The 25,501-nt window shown below is 37.4% G+C and overlaps 1 protein-coding gene across 6 annotated transcripts; it reads right to left on the bottom strand.

Annotated features, from left to right (window-relative positions):
* Positions 1-1,110: 1,110 nt before the first annotated feature.
* On the bottom strand, positions 1,111-23,307 carry LOC149830699 (uncharacterized). Of its 6 annotated transcripts, none has more exons than XM_090016705.1 (16): positions 23,074-23,307; positions 22,824-22,955; positions 17,461-17,598; positions 16,470-16,520; positions 15,974-16,063; positions 15,320-15,466; positions 14,985-15,092; positions 14,431-14,496; positions 13,319-14,095; positions 12,279-12,440; positions 4,986-5,148; positions 4,713-4,897; positions 3,878-4,162; positions 3,612-3,746; positions 3,338-3,531; positions 1,111-1,395 (listed from the first exon to the last, which is right to left on the bottom strand). In XM_090016705.1, exons 1-16 carry the CDS (start codon positions 23,164-23,166, stop codon positions 1,329-1,331), a joined length of 2,793 nt encoding a protein of 930 aa, XP_089872831.1. In that variant the 5' UTR covers positions 23,167-23,307; the 3' UTR covers positions 1,111-1,328. The 6 variants fall into 6 exon arrangements, with proteins under 6 accessions (XP_089872831.1, XP_089872832.1, XP_089872834.1 ...); XM_090016706.1 differs by having other exon boundaries at positions 3,878-4,150; XM_090016708.1 differs by having other exon boundaries at positions 4,713-4,858.
* Positions 23,308-25,501: the final 2,194 nt, after the last annotated feature.

The following is a 25,501-nucleotide window of genomic DNA, read 5'->3' as shown; positions in this document are numbered from 1 at the left end:
GCCAGCCCGGTTTCTAAAATGGATGTTTTCGGCTGGCCGATCAACGGAGCACGGTTCGGTTCAGTCAAACCCAACCCATCAAAGGCTGGCCAGTCCAGGGCATGGCAGCAACTCAAAATTTTCAGCCAAGCCCGGCACTGACACTTAGGATTGGGAAACAAACTGAGCCACTCATGACTTGGCTCATGTTTGCCTTGTAAAGAGATCGTTATGATCACTAGGTATTCGGCTTGACTCAACTCATATAAGCTCATTAGGTAGTAAGAAATATATTTTGGATAGAATTTACACGTATTTTTTTAATCCTATTTCTTTCAGCTAAAAAACAATGTAATTTATTTATAAACAAGCTGTTTAACTCAGACTGATTATGAGCATAAACTTGGCTCACCACAAGAATGAGCCAAGCTTGAACACTTCAAGCTCGTCTTATAAAGCTCGTTTAACAAACCTACTGACAGCCCGGACACAATCGGCCCATAGTCAGCCAGTTAACTTGATTGATCACCAATTTGCTGCTGACCTCAACATTAATCCATTACACCAACAGATCGTCATTACAACTTGGTTTGTCACTATGCACCACATCTACACATACAGAGTTAACGTGGAACCGAGCAAGGAAAGGAGAGTACTAGGAAAAGTTTGGTAACATTTTCATGCGATTCCAAATCACATTGTTTGAAATCACAAAATGGACAATGTAATTTCGGATCATGTCAAATGCGAGTAAAATAGCCCCTGAAGTGATTTTTGAATCGCATGAAGGATTCCATCTCATGTTTGCTTGCACAAGAGAAATGGGGCAAATGAGGACCATTATCTCACGACTGTGAAAGACAGATTCCCATTTAGGGCCACAGAAAAAGCACCAGAGATTCAGAAAAATTGTTGCTGCAGTTTGCCAACCCTACGAATCAGATGACTCAGGCATCCCAATTCTGCGACCAAATGATCCTGAACCATGCCCAGATAATAGCTCCAGTCTACTTCAAATGATGACCAGACCTCTTTCAATGCATAAATTTCTTGGCACCATCTTTGGGAATGATACTGACAAATCCCGTGCATGCACACGCACACGCACACATGGAGTACTCCTAACAACAATTTCCCAGGAAAAACACTAACATGTGAACTTTCTTAATGACAAAATTAATGATACAACTGTTCTGAGAAAGAGGCCATAATTCTAGTGGAATTTGGACAAGGAGATGTTATTTCCAGCGGCCTCAGCTTAATTTCATGTGGAACATAGAGAGGACAACAAAGAGCATAAATTAACATGTGAATGAATAACTGCATACACGATGCTCTGCCTTTGGCATTCACACAACAAGCTCATCTTCAAGATAACTGTACTCGAAGGTAAACTCGGTTTTGATTCTCTGGCACCTGCAATAACGCCATGAGGGAAAGGTGAATCATTCAGACATATACAACACAGTCTTCAAAACACGAGCATGTTAAGTTTTTCTTTTCCTGGCACAATGACCTCAAAACTGCGGCACAAGAGACTTGAGATATGAACACTCGGGACTGTTCACTTTTATCCTTGTTTAAAAACAAGTTTTAATATTTAAACTCTTTGGTTCAAGGTATGTTCTAAAATAAATGAACTATGATAATCCAATTGTACAGTCATTTTATTTAGCATTGCATGAACTAATGAGATATAAAAGCATCGACACCAAAGCTATGGCATGCATGCACACAATAATACATATATGGATCAACCGAACTTTAAAACCATTATATTAGCGGCAGCAGCATTCAATTGAATGAAAGACACCTGTGCATGGATTTCAAAAACATAGTTACTTTTTAAGGTTCAATAATGGGAGCAAAAAGAAAGGTCAAACATAGATTTTAAAAAGTAACAAAAATCTCTGAGTCCCACTCCGCCTCCTTCCCCACCTTAGCATACCCACCACATGATTACTCGTGCCTAAGATGACACTCTCAAACCCCCTCAAACCCAAAGTATTCACTACCTCTCTACATTCTATACCCATTGCTATCCTTGCAGAGCAGACTTCGGACCATTAATCCACCACTTGCAAAGAAGCCACCTGTGATCTTAGACGGCAGTCAGCCATGCAAACCGAGTTTGATGTCCTCATTGCCAAAAAAAATCGGACCCTTGTTCCTCCTGACCCTACCCAAAATATTGTGGGCTGCAAGTAGGTTTATCATGTGAAACAGAGGGCTGATGGCACTCTTGAGTGGTACAAAACCCACCTTGTTGCCAAAAGCTTTCATCAAGAGGAGGGGTTGACTTTTTTGAGACATTTAGCCCCATTGTCAAACCCTCCTTAGCCCTATTGTCAAACCCTCCACAATCTGGATTGTTTGTGCCATTGTTGTTGGATACTCCTGGCCTATCATGCAGCTTGACGTGAACAGTGCCTTCTTAAATGACATTCTCTAAGAGATGGTTTACAAGACTAAACCCCTGGGTTTTCAAAGCTCTAAACATCCTGGCTATGTCTGCAAACTTCAGAAAGGAAAGTGATTTTTTTAACCTTAAAAAGTGACCATGTAGCTTTGAAAATGCCACCGAGTTGCGGATGTTCTGGTTTCGGCCATTTCATTCAGTTGAAAACTGCTAACATTAATATAAAGGATTTAAAGTTGGATTAACCCATATATGTGTGTGTATGTGTGTGTGTGTGTGTGTGTGTGTGTGTGTGTGTGTGCATGCGTGTGAAATTCATTGAAAATTTAAGTGGCGAGCTTTCTGGGGCATTCAGATGCACCCTACTTATCCAAAAACCTTTGACAAGCTGCATACTGCACTATGAAGTGCAATCCAGTATTCCAATTTATGTCTCTTTTCTATTATTCAAATATTTAAACTTCATGTCTGTTTTCTGAATAAGCAGCTGCATTGTAACACCCCTTTATAGTAATGAAAAGTCTAGGGGAAAAAACCAGGGAACTAGCAGAGAGAATATCTCTAAATTCTAATAACTGTAGACACATGCATCAGATTCCTAATCTGCCCATAGTTAATCCATGTCAGTTGTTGAAAGCAGGTTAGACACTAAACATAAAGATCCAATAGAAAGCAGCAGAAGCGATACAAATCTCCACAGGTGTGCATGAGTGAATGACAGACAATCTTATACCTTGGTAGCAAGTGGTGCAGTTGAAGTAGAAACAACCTATGGTTGTGGTACTATGCACTCACCACATATCCAAATATTATTTTCAGAGCAACTTAACTCTAATAGACTAAAAAGGGACCCATGAGGAAAGAATGAAAATAAATTTTATGCTCACCAAACAAGAACAAATGCTAGCAGTAACATAGAGAGAAACTAAAAAAACGCACCAGCCTTGCTGTTGCTGATTCCCATAATCATCATTCGTTATGTGGAAATCAAAGTACACGTACGTTCCCTGCTCATAATCATCAGTAGTAACTTTTGGCTCTTCATGCCGCTGAAACCATGTATTATACTTCTTATGATACCTCCAAGACTGTTTTTTCAATTCTCTTGCAGCCATGTATTGCTGGTACGTATTCTGCAAATAAATACTTCATAAGAATTGAGATAAATATGAAGGGACTGAACTGGAATGCAAAGTAGAGCTTCAAAAGCAACCTGCTGGAAGTAAAACGCAAAGAACAAGGTGTCAGTGCCAAAGTTATCAGCAGCCACTCGCTCCCAGAAGGCAGGGTTGTCAATGATAGGGGCCTGCACTTGGGGATAGCTAGCTGGAGTCACTGCAGGATGCCTCTGTAATCACATAATGTTCTTAAGTCAAACCTCATGATTGAATTAGCAACCGGGTGGAGTTCTATCAAACAGAAGTATGTTCTCTATGATCCCTGTAGAAGAAAAGAACATGAATACAAAGGCCTCCATACCGGGATATAGTTTTTAGGACGTTCTGAATCTTTGACTTGGGGAAGTTTGAAATATGCATACTCCAACATCTGCAGATTATGTATCTGATCGTATCCTGGATTCGTGATTGATCCGCTGAGATTGTCACCAATAGCACCTAGATCAGAAGTGCTTCTTCTACCAATCACACCAAGACCAGCTGAGGATTGGGGAGAAGGTAGAGGCTGCCCTGGAGAGAAATCGCTGTCCCTTTGTAACTGATTGGCTTCAGATAAGGAACCAGACCCTCCAATCTGCAATAAAAACTGCAGTCATTATATATAGAATGGTAAATCAAGGAAAAAAATACAACCATATCAGCATAGCACATATGGACTTACATTAATGCAATTCTTAACGAATAAGTGCTAACTGAATCACAATTTAGGAAATATGTTAGCTGGAATTATATATTTTAATAATCGCCTAGAAAAGATAGGCCAAGGGTATGCATGTGAACATTCACAAGCAATAAACTGGCCTTATCTAAAGTGTTTCATGTTTACAGAAAGGCACCAGAGCTAAATGGACAGAGTGAAATAACCTAGATCTATGGGGAGAACAAAAATCTCGAGAAACATCAAGCCATAGCAAAAATAAACAACACAACCACTATAGCTTGAACTCTTTTCTGCTCTTGAAACAGTCAATGCATAAGTTATCATAATCTTAGATAAATAGAGTGTTCCTTACTGATATCCAGTTATTTCAGAGCATAAGAAACACCTATGGTAGAGGTAGCAAAATGCCAATTAAACAGATCCAAGAACAAACAGATAGAGAACTATATTTTTCTAAGTGAATTTTGAAACATACAGGTAGTTCGTTTGGGTATGGAGATTTCGGATCCTCCTCGCTTGCGAGGTTTTTGTTCTGTCCTGCATTGGCCACAGGCTCTGCATTTGAATCATCCGACGGCTTCTGCTGCTGCTGAACGTCTTCCAACTTCCCAGATGTAGACTCTGTAGAGCAGTAAAAGCATATCATTCTCCCTGGACCATCTTGAACCAGATAAAGCTATTTTTATACAGATGATTTGAAGGCAAACACCTGACTAGAAAAAACATGAGGAAAACCATGTGCAATTACCTGCATCTTTTGGGATAGATGACACTAAGACATGCTGAGGTGATGCCTGAGGCAAAGCATTTTGTGGCTGTTGTTGTACAGATGTCATAGAAGATAGACCCTGACCCTGAAGGCCAAGTCCAAGTCCAGGTTGGGATGAGAGAGCAGAACTCTGAGCATTCAACTGTAGTCACATACAAAAACTTCCACTTAGGAACATGTGACACCAAATTCACACAAACTAAAAAGATGGTGAAGAATATGCAAGTTCACTTTCCAGTAAGTCTTGAAGTAATCTCTCCAGAAAAGTTGAGCCAGAAGAAAAGAAACGTGCCTAACGGATAAAGAGTTCTAGCAGTTCGAACTTCAAATAAGATGTCACAATTAAACCTGGACAATGGACAGGCTGGGCCAGCCAGGCCCATTTAATGGACGAGCTTCACCGGGCCGGGCATGGTTAAGCCCGACCCATTGACCAACAAGGTTTGGCCTGTTAAAAATTGTACATATATATATATATATTATGTATATTTATTTATATAAATATATATTTTTCTCTTTCTTTATTTTTTCTTCTTTCTTTTTGTAATTGAACTAGTCAACACATGTTGACTAGTCAACAACATAAGAGTCGTTGGGGTCCCAATGGCTTGGGACTCCAACGACTATCTATGGAGTCCTCCTTTGTCTATAAATATAGGGCAAAGCCCCCACATTATATATGCTTCTTGCATGAAGTTTATCAATAAAATATTTTTTATTTTTAGCTTCTTGTCTTGCCCCTTGTGTGGGTTTTGTGAGTAAGCCCATTTGTGGTTTTTGGTGTGAGCCTATTTGTGGCTTTTGGTGTGAGCCTATTTGTGGCTTTTGGTGTGTTCACTTTGGCATTGTGGTGGATCTTGTTGGTGGCTTCTGTTTTCTTTACATGGTATTAGACTTGACTCTTGAGGATTGTGTATTGCCTCGTTTTCCATGCTTGTGGGAGAAAGAAAGAATTTCTTGGTGATTGAAGTGCTCGTGTATTTGTGGTGGTGTGCTCATACTACTACTCTTTCTCTCTACTTTGTAAGGATGGATGACAATGATAAAGTCGCCATCGAACCCATGAAACTCAATGATACTAATTTTGTAATGTGATTTTCAATAATGAAGCACCACATATGGGGAAAAAGATTATATAGATTGATTGATGGTTTCTATTTGGAGCCTAAACTAGTTCTCGTAAAGGTAGAGAACGAAAAAGAGGTGCCTCTTGCAGATGGTGTGAAGACTAAGGCATTAGCCACTTATGAAAAAAAGTGGAAAGAGTGGAGAATGGGGAATGCTAAGATTATGTCTTGGTTAATCAATAGCGTTGATATTAAAAAATGTGCTAGTCTCGCAAAATTTGAGCATGCTAACAAAGCTTGAGAACACCTTAAGAATATATATTCTCTTAAGGATATTGCTTATGTGTACAATCTTCAAAATAAAGTTCGAACAATAACTCAAAGACAAAAGTATTAGGGAATACTACAATGAATTGTTCGAACTTTAGGAAGAATTATCTATCCTTGAACCTAAGTGGCATTGCGCGAAAAATATAGAACTCAAGCAAAAACAACGTGATGCAAAACATTTCTATCAATTTATAAATGACTTGAGAATGGAGTTTAAAAGCACCAAATCCGCTTTTCTTCGTAGAGGAAAAGTACCCTCTATTAATGACACTATTGAAGAATTGAGTATGTAAGAGAATAAGTTAAAAGGGCACTCCTTGAAAAAGGAAGATGATTTTGTTTTGACCGTCTCTAGACCGAGAAACTATATGCGCCCCTACAAGCCACCTCATTGAAATCAAGGAAACGAGCATGATAACCAGCCTTATTGGAAACAAGACAATGATTATGACAGAAAAAAAAAATTATTTGTTATAATTGTCATGAACCCGAGCACACTAAGCCTCAATGTCCAAGGTTTAGAAGAAGGAAGAAAAAGAAAATGCCTTCAGTTGGCTCTTCATAAGAAACTAATGGTGCACCCGTATCAATGTCACAACTTATGGAGATTCTCCAACCACTTCTTATAGGGTATCTTCTTCAAATGAAGCCTCAATTTCATTATTCTCCGATCCCGGTAAAACTCCTTGGCTTCTTGATTTCGGTGCTTCCTTTCACATGACCCCTAACAGTAAAATTTTATCTGAATGTCATACCAACTCAAGCATGTCAAATATTTTTACAGCCAATGGTACATCTCTTAAAATAGAAGGATAGAAAAATTTGAAAATATTTTACAAAACACCAAAAAAATTATCATTCTAAAAGTTAGATATATTCCCAAATTAAATTTAAATCTCTTATCAATTTCACAAATATCTGACCATGGATATAATATTTCCTTCTCTTTTGATGGATGTTGGGTACAGGATCGCCAGTCAGGAAAGCTGATTATGGAAGGCCATAGAGAAGGAGGTCATTATTACATGGATTTTTTGGAAATACCCAAGGATGCCTTTTGTTATAATGTTAAGAAATTAGAGTTGGATATATGGCACAAACGACTTGATCATCATAATGTAATCGAAATTCAATATTTTCCAAATTTGAAAAAAATTTATAACTCCGAAAATTTTACGTGTAAGGTCTGCATTCTTGGAAAAATGAAGAGATTACCATTTCATGAAAGAACTTTCTTTTCTTCTAGACTGTTTGAGCTAATACATTCAGATGTTTCAGGGCCAACACCAGTTATATCAAAGGGAGGATATGCATACTATGTTATTTTTGTTGATGATTTTTCGAGGTATACTTTGACTTACTTTCTCAAACATAAATATGAGGTCTACTCACATTTTCAAATATTCCACAACTTGGTCAAAAATAAGTTTGAAAAGGACATTTCTATTTTTTGCACAGATTCAGTGGGAGAATTTTTATCAAAAGAATTTAAAGATTATATAAATTTGCATGGTATCACACATAAAAAATCTTTCTCTCATACACTACAACAAAAAATGGTTTTGTTGAACGAAAAAATAGACATGTTATGGAAACAACCGTAACTCTACTAATAGCAAATCAACTGCCAAAAGAATTTCGGGTTGAAGCAGCCCTAACTGCTATCTATCTCATCAATAAAATGTCTTCTTCTTCTTTACAAAATATAACACCAGTTGAAAAACTCTTTAAAGTATCTCCTGATTATGCTAGACTAAGAATTTTTTGGTGCAAATGTTCTCTTTTTACTAACAAAAATGTTGAACTCTTTCCTCGTGTTATTCCTTGTGCCTTCTTGGGTTATGCAGATAACCAAATAAGCTAAAGATGCTTTGATCCTAAAAATATAAAAATTATATGTCTCACATAATGTGACCTTAGAAAAAGAAAGTTATTTTGACTTTGAAAAGGCGAAGAAAGTAGACGAGTATTCCTTTTTATTTGATTTAAGTTCAAGTCATGAAAAATGTGATTATGAATGTGATCTGGATAGTGGTCTTGATGTAATAGATTAATGTGATCTTGATAATGGTCACGATGATATAATTACTGAAGAGCAACCTCATAGGAACAAAAACTATTTTCAATATTCTAGGCGTAGGAACCTAAACAAACCATGTGCACAGGAGAAATATGTTGAACAACCTGAAGTTCATACTAGAAGGTCATCTAGGATTTCCAAACCACCTGAAAAGTTTGTATCTTATGATTTTTTTTCTCTAAAATACAAGGCATTTATTGCATTAATCCATTCATACGTAGAACCTTCAACCTATACTCAAGCTAAATAACATTTTGAATGGGTAGAAGCCATGAGAATAGAGTTAGAAGCTTTAGAAAAAGCTAATACTTGGATCATTCAAGATGTTCCAAAAGCAAAGAAACCTATAAGTTGTAGGTGGATATATAAAATTAAAACAAAGAGTCATGAAACTCTTGAAAGTTATAAAGCTAGATTAGTTGTCAAGGAATATTCTCAAGAATATGGCATAGATTACGAGAAAACCTTTGCTTCAGTCGCTAGAATGACCACTCTTCGAACTCTAGTAGCATTAGCTTCTATTCGAAAATGTCCTATATTTCAAATGGATGTTAAAAATATTTTTCTTAATGAAAACCTAGTTAAAGAAGTTTATATGGAGGCACCACCAAGTATAAGTATTCCTAAGGGTAAAAAGTTATTCGTTTGGAAAAGGCTCTCTATGGACTTAAACAAGCCATAAAGGTTTGATATGACCGGTTTAGTCGGGTTATGCTTGATATTGGATATAGAACTTGTTTGATTGACATTGCACTGTTTGTTAAGATTTCGAATGCAGGTAATTATTCTTCTTCTTCTCTACGTGAACGATATGTTCATCACCGGAGGAGATAAACAGGGAGTTGAAAATATTAAAAAACTTCTCAAAAAATATTTTGAAATGACTGTTTTAGGCTTCTTAAAAGATTTCTTAGGAATCAAAGTTGCTTACTCTCCTAGAGGATATTTATTGTCTCAGTCTATCTTTGCTTTTAACATTATCTTAAGGTCTAGCATCACAGATGATAAGAGAGTTGATACCCTTGAGATTGCCAACACCAAGATGCAAATTGATGATAGAGAACTTCTCGAAGATCCTACTCCTTACAGACAACTTATTGGAGCACTCTCTTAACTTTCAATTATTAGACCTAACATAACATACAATGTACACACTGTTAAATTGTAATTCATAAGATAATGTATTTTTATATATATTTTATATATATAAAGTAGGGGTGTTTTAATTATTTCTATATTTTACGGATATTCATGTTTTTGAATATGATTGTAATTCTTCCTTTTTATTTTTTGTATTTTTTCTATTTCTTTTTTTTGTTCTTTTTATATAATGTTTTTGTACACAGATAGTGGCTGACTATGTATAGTGTACAACAGTCAGCCACTGACTGTTGTACTATGTTTAAAAAGATAGACATTGGGCTGATTCTTAACGTCTCAAATAAGAGTCGTTGGGAATAGCCCAACGACTCTTTAAGTGTGCTTATAAATAAGGGCTATGTGAGCCCATTGAAGGAGTGCATTACAGTAAGGAGTTGTCTTAAGCTTATAAACACTGCATTTATTGCACTTCTTTTGTGGTGTAAAGTTTATAAACACTTTGCATTTATTTTCTTGAGTATTTGAAGTATCAAGTTATTTGAAAACTTGATTGTTTGCAAGGATTCTTCACAAGCTAGTCAATTTCAGCACGCTCACTTCTGTTCACATGAGAGCATTTTTGCGTATTATTAGATATACTAAGACTTCTCTTTCTCGAGGCTTCTTTCTCTCTGCTTTATCTTCTTTAGATTTAATTGTTTATATTGATGTTAACTGGAGAGGTAAACCCAATAACAGACACTCAACCACAAGTTTTTGTGTTTTCTTAGATGAATCTCTAATTTCATGGTGATGCAAAAAGCAACAGAATGTTTCACTTTCATCAACTGAGGCTGAATATCAGGTCATGGCAACTACAACAATGGAGGTAGTCTGACTCAGAATGTTGTTGGCTGACATAAGAGCTCAAGTAATAGGAGCCTCCCATAATTGTTGTGACAATAAGAGTGCGATCTACATTGCTAGTAATTATACTTTTCATGAACGTACTAAACATACCAAAATGGATTGCTACTATGTTCAAGAGGAGTATCTACATGGGATCATTGCTCTGCCTTACATTACATCAAAATACCAGTTAGCAGATTTCTTCACCAAACCTCTTGTTGCTCTCTGTTTTCACTTTCTATTGAACAAACTTTTGGTTATTTTACCATAAGTTTGAGGGAGAGTATTAAAAATTGTAAATATATATATTATGTATATTTATTAATATAAATATATATTTTTACTTTTTTTCTTTTTTCTTTTTGTAATTGAACTAATCAACACATGTTGACTAGTCAACAACATAAGAGTCGTTAGGGTCCCAATGACTCTATTTAGAGCTGTGGGGACTCCAACAACTCTCTATGGAGTCCTCCTCCTTTGTGTATAGATCAGAGTTACCAGTCGAGGAAGCGGAAGCGGGAGCGGGAAGCGAGGCACTTTAAAAAATTTAGGAAGCGTGGGACCACTTAGAAGAAAATTCCGAACCGTCTCGGAAACGACCTAGGAAGCGAACCGGAAGCGACCTAGGAAGCGAACCGGAAGCGAGGGGAAGCGAAAAAAATGAAAAAAATGGGGAAGCGAGGGAGAAGCGTGGGGGAAGCGCATTTCCCATTTATGGGAAGCGCGTTTCCCATAAAAGGGGGACGCGCTTCCCATAAAAGGGAAGCGCGCTTCCCAAAAAAGGGAAGCACGCTTCCCAAAAAAGGGGGACGCTTCCCCTCACGCTTCGGAAGCGCGACGTTTCGCGCTTCCGAAGCGCGCTTCCCCTTTTGCCTAGCCGCTTCCGGTAACTCTGGTATAGATATCATTATGTATGCTTCTTGCATGAAGTTTATCAATAAAATATTATTTATTTTTAGCTCCTTGTCTTGCCCATTGTGTGGGTTTTGTGAGTAAGCCAATTTGTGGTTTTTGGTGTGAGCCAATTTGTGGCTTTTGGTCTGTTTAATTTGGCATTGCGGTGGATCTTGTTAGTGGCCTTCGCCTTCTTTACATGGCCTAGGCCCGGGTCTAACACAAAACCCGCAACCCGCTCATTAGGCCCATGGGCCTAATTCGGATCGAGTCAGGCCGGGTTGCAAACCATTATATATTCACAACATTTCTCATTTGTTCCTTTGACTTCACATGTTATTTTAGCGAAATTTTAAAAAATGCAAAAGAATAGATGGGATCCAAGATGTACCCATTTTTTGAATCACATACTTGAATCAAGTTGAATATATATATATATATATATATATATATATATATATATATATATATATATATATATATATATATATATAGCCAAGAGGTAGCCTGCAGGCTGGCCCAACACAACCGATGATTTTGTCGGGTGGGGCCTTCTTCTTTCGAAAACTAGGCCCAATCCCGACCCATTCGGTCATGCCATTGGCTGCAGGTCGCCCAGCCCGTTGTCCAGCCCTATTCACAATGTCTATAATGAACTACCCCTAAAAGGCCAACTATAAGACAAAAAGGAGGGAAAGCAAAAATAATTGAAACAACAGAACATTAAAACGTGATGACATCCACAACAAAATAGATCATAAACAGTGCTACCACAAGCTAATGAACCATCAAGACATAACAGTCTATTGGTGGTGTTTTCGGGGATGGTGAATGTGGAAAAACAAATTGAAAACATGAAGATATTACTCACTTATATTAATTGACATTTTATTTGAGATAAAGAATTACCTGCTGCAGAAGAGAACTCTGTTGTTGGGTTGGAAACTGCTTGTGATTGACTCCAGAAAGATGAGACACCCCAAGAAGGTTGTTATGCCCTTGTTGTACTTGTTGAAGACGCAACAAGAATTTCTCCCTTTGATCAGGTGCAATTTCAGTTCTTCCTCGAAACTACAAGGATATAGAGTTAATCCTAAGAAAGAAGTGATTTAAAATGAAACACAGAATAAACTTTTATACTTATGGTCCGCAATCATTCCAATTTCAAGGAACATGTGAATCAAAATTCAAAAGAGAAATAAAATGAACAAATATTCAAAGAAGGCAGTGCCAATTCTTACACAGTCCAAATAGTCAAAATCCCACTTTGAGTAGGATGGAGCAAAATTAAGAAATAAAAAAAGGAAAGATGATAACCTGCTTCCAACATCAGGCACCACTAGTTTTTATTTAAAGCATAGCGTTGGTTTTATTTTAATTTTTACTTGCTCACCATTAGTCCAAAGGCCGTTTAATCTCTTTACTTCATCAGATCCACCAATAGCAAACACATGATTATCACATTTTTTGAAATGCAGGCAAAAAAGTTGTTCTCTTGGGAAAATTACTAAATATAAGAATTGTTCTTTTACTTGAAGGAAAAAATTCAATATAGGTCCAATTCTATGGAATCTCAGTTTTGAATCTCATTCAATGTAGAATGCCAGAAGATACTTGCACCTCAAGGGAAAAGAGAAGACATTATTATGCAATGATAACTTGAATCAGTACATAATACAACAGCTCCCCTCATTTAGTGCCTGATCACCTAATCAACAGAGCCATATTTCTTAGGCTTATTTTTTTCTTAATTGTTTACTGTTCATTGATGGTACCTATAGAACAAGAGAAATAATGCGCAAATGGAAAAGGAAAGAGAAAAAACCTTGTCCAGATCTTGCTATTACGTAAAAGTTACATACTAAGTGACAAGATCATTAGTATCTACCAAATAAAGGAGAACAAATACTACGATGTGGCATTTGTGAAGGGAAAGAGTGTACATGTACCGTTTCATTCTGACTCTGAAATGCATTTGCACTGTGAGGTCTCCACTGCACCCCTGTAACAGATGCAGGATTGAAAACTCTTCCAACAACAGTACCACTTTCAGCATTACCCAATTCTGTGGAAGCTGATCCATCACCAGTCTTAGATGGCTGCTGCAAAAGAACTCGAGTAGCTAAAGGAGACACAAGTGATGGTGCCACACCACCCCCAATTCTTTCATCAGTAACCAAAAGGTTTCTCTTTGTTAAATCAGAAACTGCAGGAACGGCACCAATAGATCCACTACCAGGAATTACACTGCCAGAAGTTAAAGGAACACTAATTGATGTTTGGCCCGACGTAATGCCAGCAGCTGACCCTCTGCCAACACCCCTACCTAGTCCAACCTCATTGAGGGATGGAGATGATCTACGACCAGGGAAACTAGCACTATCATCCTCTTTTGCAGAGGCAGAAAGACTTGCAGGTGAAGGTGGAGCGGTGGTGGTTTGGTCTTCCAATACACTTCGCATGGATCCTGCACTAGAAAGTATCCCCGAAGTGGATGGACCACCCATTGCATGAGGAAGAACATTACCTCCTCCATTTGTAGTTGTGTTAACCCCAGCTGTCATACCAGATCCAGGAACAGTTGCTGAAACTGAAGTCCCCATGGTACCACTTTTGTTAGAGGGTGGGGTTCTTGGAGCAGTATCAGAATTATTATCTTGAGAAACTGCTTCATCTGTTTGATCCTGAGTGATGCTACCTTGTTGATTACTAGAAGCTAATGAAACCTGAAAAGAGGAAGAAAAATAAAGAACAGCCATTCCCTTAAATAAATAGCATCATGCAACATGAATAAAGCATCCAAAACAGTAAAAAGACTTGGAAATTTCAGATCATCATGCACTTATAAAAAAGGAAATACAATACAGCATATCTAGAGACCAATTTGGTGAGCCTTCAGAATTAGTTATGGGACAAAGTATCTTAAAGCAATAATTTCCTGATGACAGCTTTCAACTGAATCCTTTCTCAAGATATAGAAACCAACTAGGAAGTCAATTTTCTCGTTTCAAAATGAAGCTGTGAAAATTTTCTGGACTCTGTTTTTAGGCCAAATACTTACAGGCACATGAGTTCCTGAAGTTACTGAAGTTTTCAAGCCCAAAGCAGCAGTACCGACAGAAGCAGTCTGGCAGTGAAACAAAAGAAGATAATATGAATAAAAACCCGTGGAGAGGCCAGGCGGTTTTAAGAGTGATTACCAATTAACAATGAATAACAGCCTGTGGAGAAGTGGGACAGTTCTAGTAGTGATTGCCAATTACTACATAAATTCACCAAACTAAGCAACAGAACAATGAGAACACAAGCTATGCAGGGATTCCCAACCAAGTTGGCACATTTTCTGTCCGAAGTGTTAATTAATGGTAACTTTTGACAATGACAATTCAGAGTATCACAATGTGAGAAAGTAAAAGTGCTTCAATTTGTTTAAAGAATCAGAAAAATAGCAAAATTTCCGCAAAACTCAATTAACAAGAAATATGCTTTTTTCCTTTTTTACTTGGTTAAATGCTTCAATAATCCTAAAAAATGTAAAAGAGATGCCATCTGGGCCTACACGTGCAAAGAAGTTCTATTACAGTCCTCTGTAGTCTTAAAACTTTTAAAAGTTACCTTGGCAATGCCAGGACTAATTGCAACCAAATCCTCAAGGGACTCCACCTTTTCCAGCGGTAAAGAGTTGTACAATTCATCCACATCATTAAATTCTTCAAAGTCCTCCTTCATAAGAAAACAAATAAATGAAAAATTCAATGCCAAAGAAAGCATGATTCAATAGAATAGTATAGCAATGAAAACTAAGGAAAAACCATCTCATTTTTTTCTAACGAAAGAGACTTCCTGACATCTGTCCTAGTGTATGCATTCCACGAAAGAGTCTTCTTGACATCTGGCCTAGTGTATGCATTCCAAGAAGGAAACAAAGGATATAACAAGCAAAGATTCACCTGATTACGCTCAACATAGTCATCAAGAAAGTCCTTGACGTCATTGACTTGCTCTGGACTCAATTCATCATTATCTAACAGTCGCAAAATCAACTCTAGCTTCATTATATGAGCCTTATGCCGAGCAATAGAAGACTCCAAATGCGCCTATATAAGTCAGAAGTTTGCCAAAGAACACATAAAAGAAAAATATCATACTTTTATACTGAAGATACAAAATAAAAAAAGGACAAGCAACACTATGAGAAATCCAAGCACTAGCTATAATGAATATCCATCATAGCTCATTTACTATTACAAAACTATGTGTATGCTATGCATTGCTCATTAAGAAATCTCAAATAGAGAAAAGGAGGTGAAGGCGCGCGGAGAAGGACATGATAACTATCCAATAAGAAAAGAAATAAGAAAACCAATAATGGAAAAAGGTCCTCAAAGTATTCAGGGGAGATGAATCCTAAAGAAAATAAAATAATATTAAGACAATCATAAAGATGAAAAGGCACAAATAGACATATGTTAACTAAAAAATGATGGACAATTCAATGTGATCAACTTGGCTTCAATACACTTCAATGGAATATTATTTATGTCATACAAAAGTTAGTTTATACAAAGGGCATCTAAGCAGTAATTGTAGCCTCTTGCCGTTACCAGTCTAGGTGGTCTTGTCTTTCCTTTCTTCACAGAGAGCCCTTCAATATCAGCTTCAAAGTAATCAATCTGTGACTCTAATTCCCCTACCTGAAAAGGAATCAGAATATGTTGGATATCAATGCTATGAGAAGTTATTCATTGGCACATAAAGGAGGAGAATAAAAAAAAATGAAATCACCTTTCAAAAGGCCAAAAGAATAGCCGTATCCATTGAGAGTGTCAGCAATCATTAGTAATTTAATTACCAAGACATTTTGAAACAAGAAGGCCAGGTGAAAATAAACAAAGGCAAAAGGCTAAAAATGATAACATCCAAAGAAAACCGAAAATTCCGAAGGATAACAATCTAGTGGTAGTTTACCACATAAAATAATTCCAGTTGGGCATGACACAAATGTCAGCATTAACAAAATATTTGCAGAATAATGGCTCAAACACATCATGCCTCATAACTGAACAAAACCAGAAAAGGGAAAAAAGGAGCCTAACATACCACATTATTCAACCAATCCCTTGTCTCTGACTTAGCCTTCTCCCTTGGATCCTATTACAAAAAAAAACATGATATCAAACAAAATATCAACTACCTGAAGAACACAAATGTATATGGATAGTTTACCTTCCACTAAAATACCATTATAAAGGAAGGGAAAAAATGCCGTATGGCAAAGCAATTATTAGAAAACAAAACAATCCTGGCACAAGAAAAAGAAACTGCATAAGTCGCAAGACTTTCCCTTTGCTAAATAGGCAATTTCTGCATTGGCCATTTGACCATTTTAGAGGAAAAAAAGGAAAGCAAAACTGCAGTAAGATGTTGATTTTATTGGTTTCCACAATTTGTAAATGTCAAAAAATTAAAGACAATTTGTGCATATGTTTATGTTAAAAATAGGTGCAAGAATGACAAGGGATGGATTTCTTAATTGGGCTTTTTGATCTTGGCCTGCACGGACTCTAATGATGTAAAGGTGATCTTTGAGGTTCAAAGTTCAGATGCATAATCGCTTATGAATAACCTTCTTGGTACATTTATATCATTCTGTTAATAATTCCTACTATCTGCCATCGAGAAAAAAGATTACAAGGTTAAAGGCATGGATCAAAGGTTAAGAAAAGTGAGTGAACACACAGCCACATACATCACACAAGCATGCAAGCACACATACACAGAAACACCATGCAGCTTGAAACTAATGCAATCATCATTTAGTCATTTACATTATTATATCTTTAATTTCTTTTTTACTGATAAAACATCAAATATGATGCCAGTGCACAATGCAATGGGAATCCAAATTTGACTAACACAGGTGTGAATCAAATTTGGAAAAACAGAGACAAGTTTGTCTTTATGCTGAGTGCCCAGGTTTACATCAGACAGCAAGTGCATTCAAGATTCACAAGATGCTTCACACATCCATGGATGCACAGACAAAGGTTCAAACTGTTATAAAAGAAAAGATGAAATATGAAACACTTACGGTTTTGGGCTGTTGACCTAATCCTTCTTTAGAGAACGCTTTTGTCTTTGTCTCCTTTTCACAGACCTTAAACCTTTCCATCTCCCGCTCAATAAGTTTCCGTGCATCCAGCAGAGCCTGCTCATAAGATGCACTAACCTATGTCATCATATATCACAAAATGCATTGTCAACTCCTAGACCAATTACCACATTTAGATAAACGGCAAATTCATTCATCATCACTGAAATACATTCAGCCTACAAAGCAAGGACTATAATCATGAAAGCAGACCTTTGAACATCCATGGCAGATGCAAAACCTCCTACAACAAAATACCTGTGTGTGTACTTGAGACATTACATGCCATGTCCAGGGATAGATCTCTCTCTCTCTCTCTCTCTCTCTATATATATATATATATATATATATATATATATATATATATATATATATAGGTCAAAAGTTGGTACAATCATTTTCATGTACAAACAACTTAGCAACTTCTATTTTTTTTAGGTCCAATTAACCCCATGAATGTGATCTACATGTTTTTAGTGAGAATCGGCTTTTGAATAGCCGGAATCCGACCTATGTACAGGTTTTTTCTAGCGATGCAAAAATCAACAGTTGTAAATACACCGATTTTCCCGACTCAAAAAAACATGTTTTCACGTCAAGCAAACATGATGCAAGGGTCGATTGCCAGTAAATTGACCATACTGAATGCATCTATGAGGTTAGATTGAGGCTAAAACGACTTGCATTGAGAGATTTCAACTAGATTGTTGTACCTACAACCAGGAGCAGAACCAAGTGGGGCGGGCAGGGGCCCCAGCCACCCCAAGCAGTTTTGAAAAAAAAGAAGCATGTATGCGGCCTGGACCCATATATGGGTCCAGCACTCCCCCCCCCCCCCCCCCCAAAACAATAAAAACAAAAAGATGGGTTGGCCGGGCCACTCCTTTGGTGGGTCTCTGTGCAAAACTATAATGACTAATATGTCCATACCAAAAATCTACAATAACAATATCCCTCATCATTTGCCCATGCTTTCAGTGTTCCCAGACTGACCAAAACAATATCCCCAAATACCAAAAGCATCCTCTCAAGCCAATGCCGCAAATACCCATTCGCAGTTTTCTCAGGGATGAAAAATCTCGTGATAAATTAAGAAAAATATTGTCTTTTTTGAGAATCCACAGAAAATATTGATAATGTTAATGCCGAGAAAAATATGTAGAATAGAACGGCATTAACATTTTAAAGAAGTGTTAAAAATCCTGGAAAATCATAGTATTTTCTGAATATTTACTTATTTAGGAAATATCAGATTTTATCAAGATGTTGTCAGTTGTTAAAATTATTATGATAACATCATGTATTTTCAAATTATCATCAATGTTTCTTACATAGCAGGTTGCAACCTTAGGTAAAATTTACCAATTACACATATTTTTTATAAAAAGTAACACCTCAAGAAGCAAGACTTTTACCCTTGAGCCTCAAAATTACAAACATGTTTTATCCCTTTGGACATGTTTTTATTCCAAGCTTTAATTGAAAAGGACTCTAAAGACTAAACGAGACAAAAGCTAACTAAACACGGAGCAGCTCTCTCTATTGGCTATACTTGTGGGTTATGAACCCCTTAGCTCAAACTTACAGAGACATGTCATATTGAACAAATCAGACCCTATAGGTGTATTCAGCAATATTAAAATAGTAAGAAACAACTCTTGGATCATATTTTTTCGATGCAAAAGTATGATTTTTTGACAGGACAAAATTCAGCATATTGTAGGTTGTTGATTTTTTAACCATCAGAAAATCTGATCTACACGTTGGAAAAACATGATCCAAGGGCCAGTTTTTGTGAAACCAAATATGTAGATCACATCAGAAGGGTCAAAATAATTATAAAAATAAAAATAAAATGGATCTTCTCACTCATGGGTTCAAAACTTACAAGCGTCTGTGTGTGGCTGGCCCCTCCTATATGACTGACGGAATTAAATAAATAAATAAATACACACACACACACACGCACACACACACACACACACACACACACACACACACACACACACATATATATATATTCAGCTTGTGATTGCAATAAAGTCTCTTCAGCCATTTTGACAAGGATGATTTTTAGCAGAACAAGAGAAGATGAATAAATGTTTTAACTTATTGCTTTTTTCTTTTCACCTCTAATTTATATTATGAGATTAGTTCCACTAATAAGAACTTCAAGTATGAAGCTTATGCACCATGAGAAATGATGTAGGTGGAAAACCATCTACCTTCAGGAATCTGTAGAGATAGAAGCATCATGGTACAAGTTAAAGAGTAAAAAATATCTAATTTTTTTATTATCCCAAAGAATATACTGATTTCCTTATTTTCAATTTGCATTTGTGCTCTTTAAAAAATTGCTTTTGCATATAAGTATTTTAGCACCAACATTGGATAGAAGTCGCTTGCAGACCTGTTGTTTCTTTCTTCCTACATTGCATTTCACTCATGTGAATCATTGTAGTGAAGAGTAATCACTGAATCCTCTTTAATTTCATTCCACCTAGCAAATTACTGAGCATAATCACATATAACTAAGTGAGTTGCAAGAACAACAAGAATAAAGATTTTGCAAGCTAGTATTAGACTGTGTACATCTCATGATGTCGTAAACCTGTTTTGAAAATATTCAACTCTTTCCCAACCATACAGCTAGCTAAAAGCAAAAAGGTCATCAATATTCAAACATGGGAACATCAACCAACAAGATGAAAGCAGCCATCATCTCCAAACTGCGATCGTTAACCTTCCAGCTACAGGGACCACAGTTCCAACAATACCACAAGTTACATGCAACTAGAGCACAAATGCATCAGATCGTGTCTGACCTCAGATCTGAATCAGATGCATTATTCTTGGATATGGATGTTAATGCAAGATCCAAATGCATAATCAGAGCCAAATCGGACTTACATTATAGGATTTTTCTACAGATTTGGGTTCAAGTTTGGATCTGTACTTTCTACATGATCCACATTCAGAATGGGATCAAATCCAACTTTGCACTTTTTATGTGTAAATCCTTGTTTTCAATCCCTTCTTTTTCCAGATTCAGTATTAACATTTAAATTTGTAGGCATATTCAACTCTGTTACACCAGAACGTGGATTCAGATTCAGACCTATGTCACATAGGTGCGGGTGCGGCGAAGGTGCACTTTAAAAAAGCTTGGGGGGAGGGGGGGGGGGGGGGGTATATATAATTTTTAACAGTTAACAGTAACACTAATGAAATAAAAAACACAGTTAATTTTTTGCCCTAATCCTCGCCCAGCCCCTTTCATCATTTTTTTCAGGTCCATGGTTGGACATTTATGACCCTGGGTGCGTTGACCGCACCCATGGTCTGCTTGACCGCACCGGGTGCCACAACCACACCTGAGTCGCGTCGACGAGGGTGCGACACCCTGCTGGCTGAATCCCTGTGACATAGATTCAGACTTATTACCCAATATTCAATTTCAATTCGGACATACTATGATCCAGCCTTATCCAATCTATTTTAACCCCTACTTGTAGTCACCTCTTCCTGCCCATTGGTAACACACTAGCAATGTCTTGGTGCAGGTCTGAAGCACAATTGCATCAAGATGCTCATGGGCTTCATCCACTTTCAAACAAATAATACGGCATTGCTTGACAAGGAGAATGAAACTAAATGTTTCAAAACTGAAGAGAAAAATGATCAAGTGTGAGGGTTCCATCCCATCCAAGGTAAAAATGTAGAATGAGAAAATAAGAAGCAACCAAATCAACAGCAGGGCAATCCCAACACCAGCACCATAGGATGTCATCCACATATACTACTCTGTATCTCATCCTAGTTCAGGAGAAAATGTTTAAATGTATCATTTTTACGTGGTATCAGATAAATTGTGTCTGCATCCTATTACAATCATGAAGACCATTCCCATCAGCAGGCTTTCTCTACAACCCAGTTCTTAGCTCTCAGGAGTCATCTCATAGGGGTCTGAGCATAAAGATGCCAGCTTTCTCTTTAAGGTTATTAAACTCCAAATAGTTTCATGTCGGGAACATTATTGCCAGATCTAAACTAAAGAAAATAAGCAGTTACATACCATGCAACATGGCAGTTTCTCTCGCATTTTTTCCCATACAGAAAATTGAGAATTGTCTCAAGAAGGCTTATGACAGATAAGATGCTTAATAACAATGTTGTAGAAGAGTATCGTGACAATATTAACATGTACCAGAAGGGCCTAAGATACAGATTTCTAATACCATATCATACATAACAAACCAAACAATTTTTTTAAAAAAAGATCGTATGATGAATCCACATTATCATTGTGCGATAAAAATTATTTGATTACACTTCTATAAAGACAAAAAAAAAAAAAACTAAAGCTGATAAGATAGAGTACTAACCTTCGCAGTTTACAGATGGGCTCTAAAATAGTGAAGTTAGCTTTTTCTTGTTTCTTTTATTTTATCCAGTTTACAGAAGGCTATAGGTGATCCCATAGAAATTCATTTGTGGAGAAAAACGAAAAAGAATTCTGATTTTATGGATAACTTGGATCACGGTTTACATTACAAAAAGTTGATATGGGTCCGTAACATATGATACCGACCAACAAGTATTGCCCATATTGTCAATTCAGGAGATGTACCCCATCTCTTAATCCTACAATGAGCTGTTGGTTGTACCGTAGCATATACAATATGACTCATAAAACATTGCCTAATACTAGCTTCACATAATTCTAATACCAGATTTTAAAACAAGAACACACAATCTCCATCTTATCAACTCATCTTTGTTTATCTTTTCCTCGTCACGATATCTTCTGAACTCTAAAATAGTGAATGTGAATTTCGATCGTCAGAATTATCACTCGTTTTGAAATTTCCTGATTGTCCAGCAATGAAGCGACTCTCTATGCATCTGTTATCATCGCCAAAAAATTTCCCTCCAAATTCAAGTGTTGTTTGCAGCCGTAAAAATTATATTTTTTGTGCACATTCGACAAGCCTAAGGCACGTTCATCATTGTACAGCATTAACCCATCTTGTTTGTGAATTTGCGCATTCAAACCAGACCCATTTATTACATTGCAAAATTCCATTTTTTTAATCAAGTCATTCTTATTCAATCGAATGCAAAAGGACTAAAAACAAAGAAATTATATAGTTTCTCTACAAACGAAAAGAGAGAGCTGAAGTGCTAGCTATAGGCAGAGCAATTCCGCACAAGTGTCCCTGAAAGGAAGCTAAGAGTAAAGCACAACAAACAAATAAAAATCTTACAAAATCGGTTAAAAGAAAAGGAATGAAAAACACAACCTTTTTGTCCTTGATTTCACTAGACTGAATCCAGGTCTTGATCTGATCCCTGTACCTCTGCAGCTTCTTGATCTCCTTCTTCAGATCCGCCTCGAATTTCTCCTTCTGGTTGGCATTGTCGGTATCGTACACCTGCGGATCGAAGCACCGACGAGCTCGCGAAGCCGGAAACAGAAAAAACGGAACAGAAAAAAAAAAAAACGAGGGAGAAGATCGCGAGAATCTCAGCTCAAAGGAAGCGGAGATCGACCTTGTTCCATATGCTGTCGAAGACCTCGACCCCTTCCTGAACCTTCTTCAATACTCTGTCGATCTCCCCCTGCAGCTTCCTGCTTGCTCCCATGGCGACCTCCCAGGAGAGAATCGATCATCCACGCGCTAGGAAACGAGTATGGAATCGTGATTCTATGGTTTCGATTTCAGCGGAATCGGAGGGTTTTCTAGGGTTTCTGGAGAAAATCGCAGGAGAGAAAGAGAGGGTTGCGACGAGGAAGAAGGAGCGGAAAATGATGATAAGCGAGAGACGAGGCGTGTCGGTAAAAGCTTTCCCGTTTCCACCTGATTGCACGGGTAGGTGAAGGAGGACTCTGGGCTGCCGTTCATCTCATATTGGACCGTGTAGGCAATTGGGGAGCGGTGCTTGGAAAATGATTTTTGCATTGTATTTGAGTTTTAGAAATAAGCCTTTAGGAAAAAACATTGCCGCGTGTTATTTTTAGAACTTTACGCAGGCCTCTTTTGTCAACCGGTAAATCCTATGACATTCCTGATTGGGAAAGCGAGGCATGAGCTTCTGGATTCTCAAGTCTAAGGTATCATTATCGTAGAGCACACTAGCTACGTGACCAACTGACGATAATAAAAAATAGATTAAACAATAGTTAAAATTTTTGTGAGAAATTAAACATATTCACATTTCTAGCAATTTTATCAAGCAACACATGGGTAAAAAAATGTATTAAAAATACATAAAAGTGTGCAATCAATGACAAAATGCAATAGCATGTTACAAACTTGAATGAGGTTCTACGTCCCAAGAAATTGCCAATAAGGGCATAAAAATGGTGATGGAAAAAAAGCTAAAAAATATGTAAGGGGATATTTGGCAGATTGGAAGTAACAAAATAAGGCATTATTTGTGTTATGTTTTGGCACACCATATTGGTTGAAGAGATTCAAGAACAGTACATGAATCATACTTGTGTTGCCCTCTATACAAAGGACTAAAGGTGTCAACGGGTAGGGCTTGGTTCAGACTCAAGTGAAACCAGATTTGGACCAAATTTTCAGGTATGGTATCGGATTTGGACTCGGGTCTAATCCAGTCCACTATATGAAAAATCATACCCAGACCCGATAAGAACTACATGAACCAAACCCGAACCGTACCTGGTAAAACCATATTTTTTTTTTATCATTTTTACTTTAAAAATTTGTGGGTCTTAATCGAAACACAGGTCGGATCCAGGTCTGGTATAAAATTTCACAAACCATACCTAGCTAGATCCATGTATTAATCGGACCTTCGAGTTCGGACTCGGGTCTTAATTGGGTTTTCTTATTTATCACCATATCTGGACCTTATATATAGGGTTTGGTTCCGGTTGGGTCTGGCTAAACCAGGCCAGTTGACACCCCTACAAAGGACTAAGGGCACCTGGCATACGAGGCGGGTCGAGTTTAAGGCAACTTCAGCCTCTATTGTCAACTTCATATGTATTGACAACTTCAGCCTCATCACTCGTTCTCTTTTTTACTCCCATCACTCCTATCATCTCCTCTCCAACACTTAATATTTTTTCACATGATGGACTAACTTGTCACCCAAGGATTTCTTAAGGGATTCTTTATGTGCCATGCCCACAACCAATCATATGAGCCCATGAATCTCCTCCATAACGGAGCCTTGAACTCATTTAATTGTGCACTCAATGATGGTTTGTGCATGTGTAGAGTTGATAAACAAGACAAGCATGTAAGATTGGGTTTGGCTTGGCTCACTGTGAGTCAAGTTTGATCATCCAAGCTCAGACGGCTTAGGTACGTAGTACTTTATGAACTAACCAAGTAAAGAGAGAAAACATGTTATTTTGATTAAGTGGTGTTGTTAGATATCTTAAAGGGCATTTGAATCGCATACGCATGTGGACAGGATGCGCTGGGACGTCCACACACGTATGTGGACAGGGCAGGATGCATTGTCTTGCCTAGTCCATGCGCCCCCAAAAAAAAAAGTTGAGTGTGTATGTGACTGTCTATTTTGACATTGTTCTGTGGGGGCACAGAGCAGTGGCGGGCATATGTGGGGCGCACATTTTCAACATCTACTCGTTTAGTGTTTGCATGGGCACGCAAATGCACATGAGGTTCATGCTCAATGCATCCTGCATATGGGGATTCATACCTCCCCTCATTGATGGCATCATATTTGTTGCAGGCTTGATTTTCGTATTATGTCATTATATTTGAGATATTCCATGTCCATATGCATTTAGTGAGATACTATTGTGGTCAAACGATCCCTTTAGTTTAAACATGAAACAAGCTTTCTGAATTTGGTCTTAGATTTCAGACTCATATCAAGAACTTAATTGGGTTAATTAATCATTACATTGCACTTTCACCTTAGCCTCTTACAAGGCAGTCCCTCCCAAGTAAAATGTTGCTTATTAATCAAA

The sequence above is a fragment of the Nuphar pumila genome, chromosome 8 (genome assembly GCF_984573655.1).
Source record: "Nuphar pumila chromosome 8, dmNupPumi1.hap1.1, whole genome shotgun sequence".
Classification (NCBI taxonomy): domain Eukaryota; kingdom Viridiplantae; phylum Streptophyta; class Magnoliopsida; order Nymphaeales; family Nymphaeaceae; genus Nuphar; species Nuphar pumila.
Note: the sequence above shows the minus strand (reverse complement) of the source record. Positions and strands in the feature narration are given on the sequence as shown.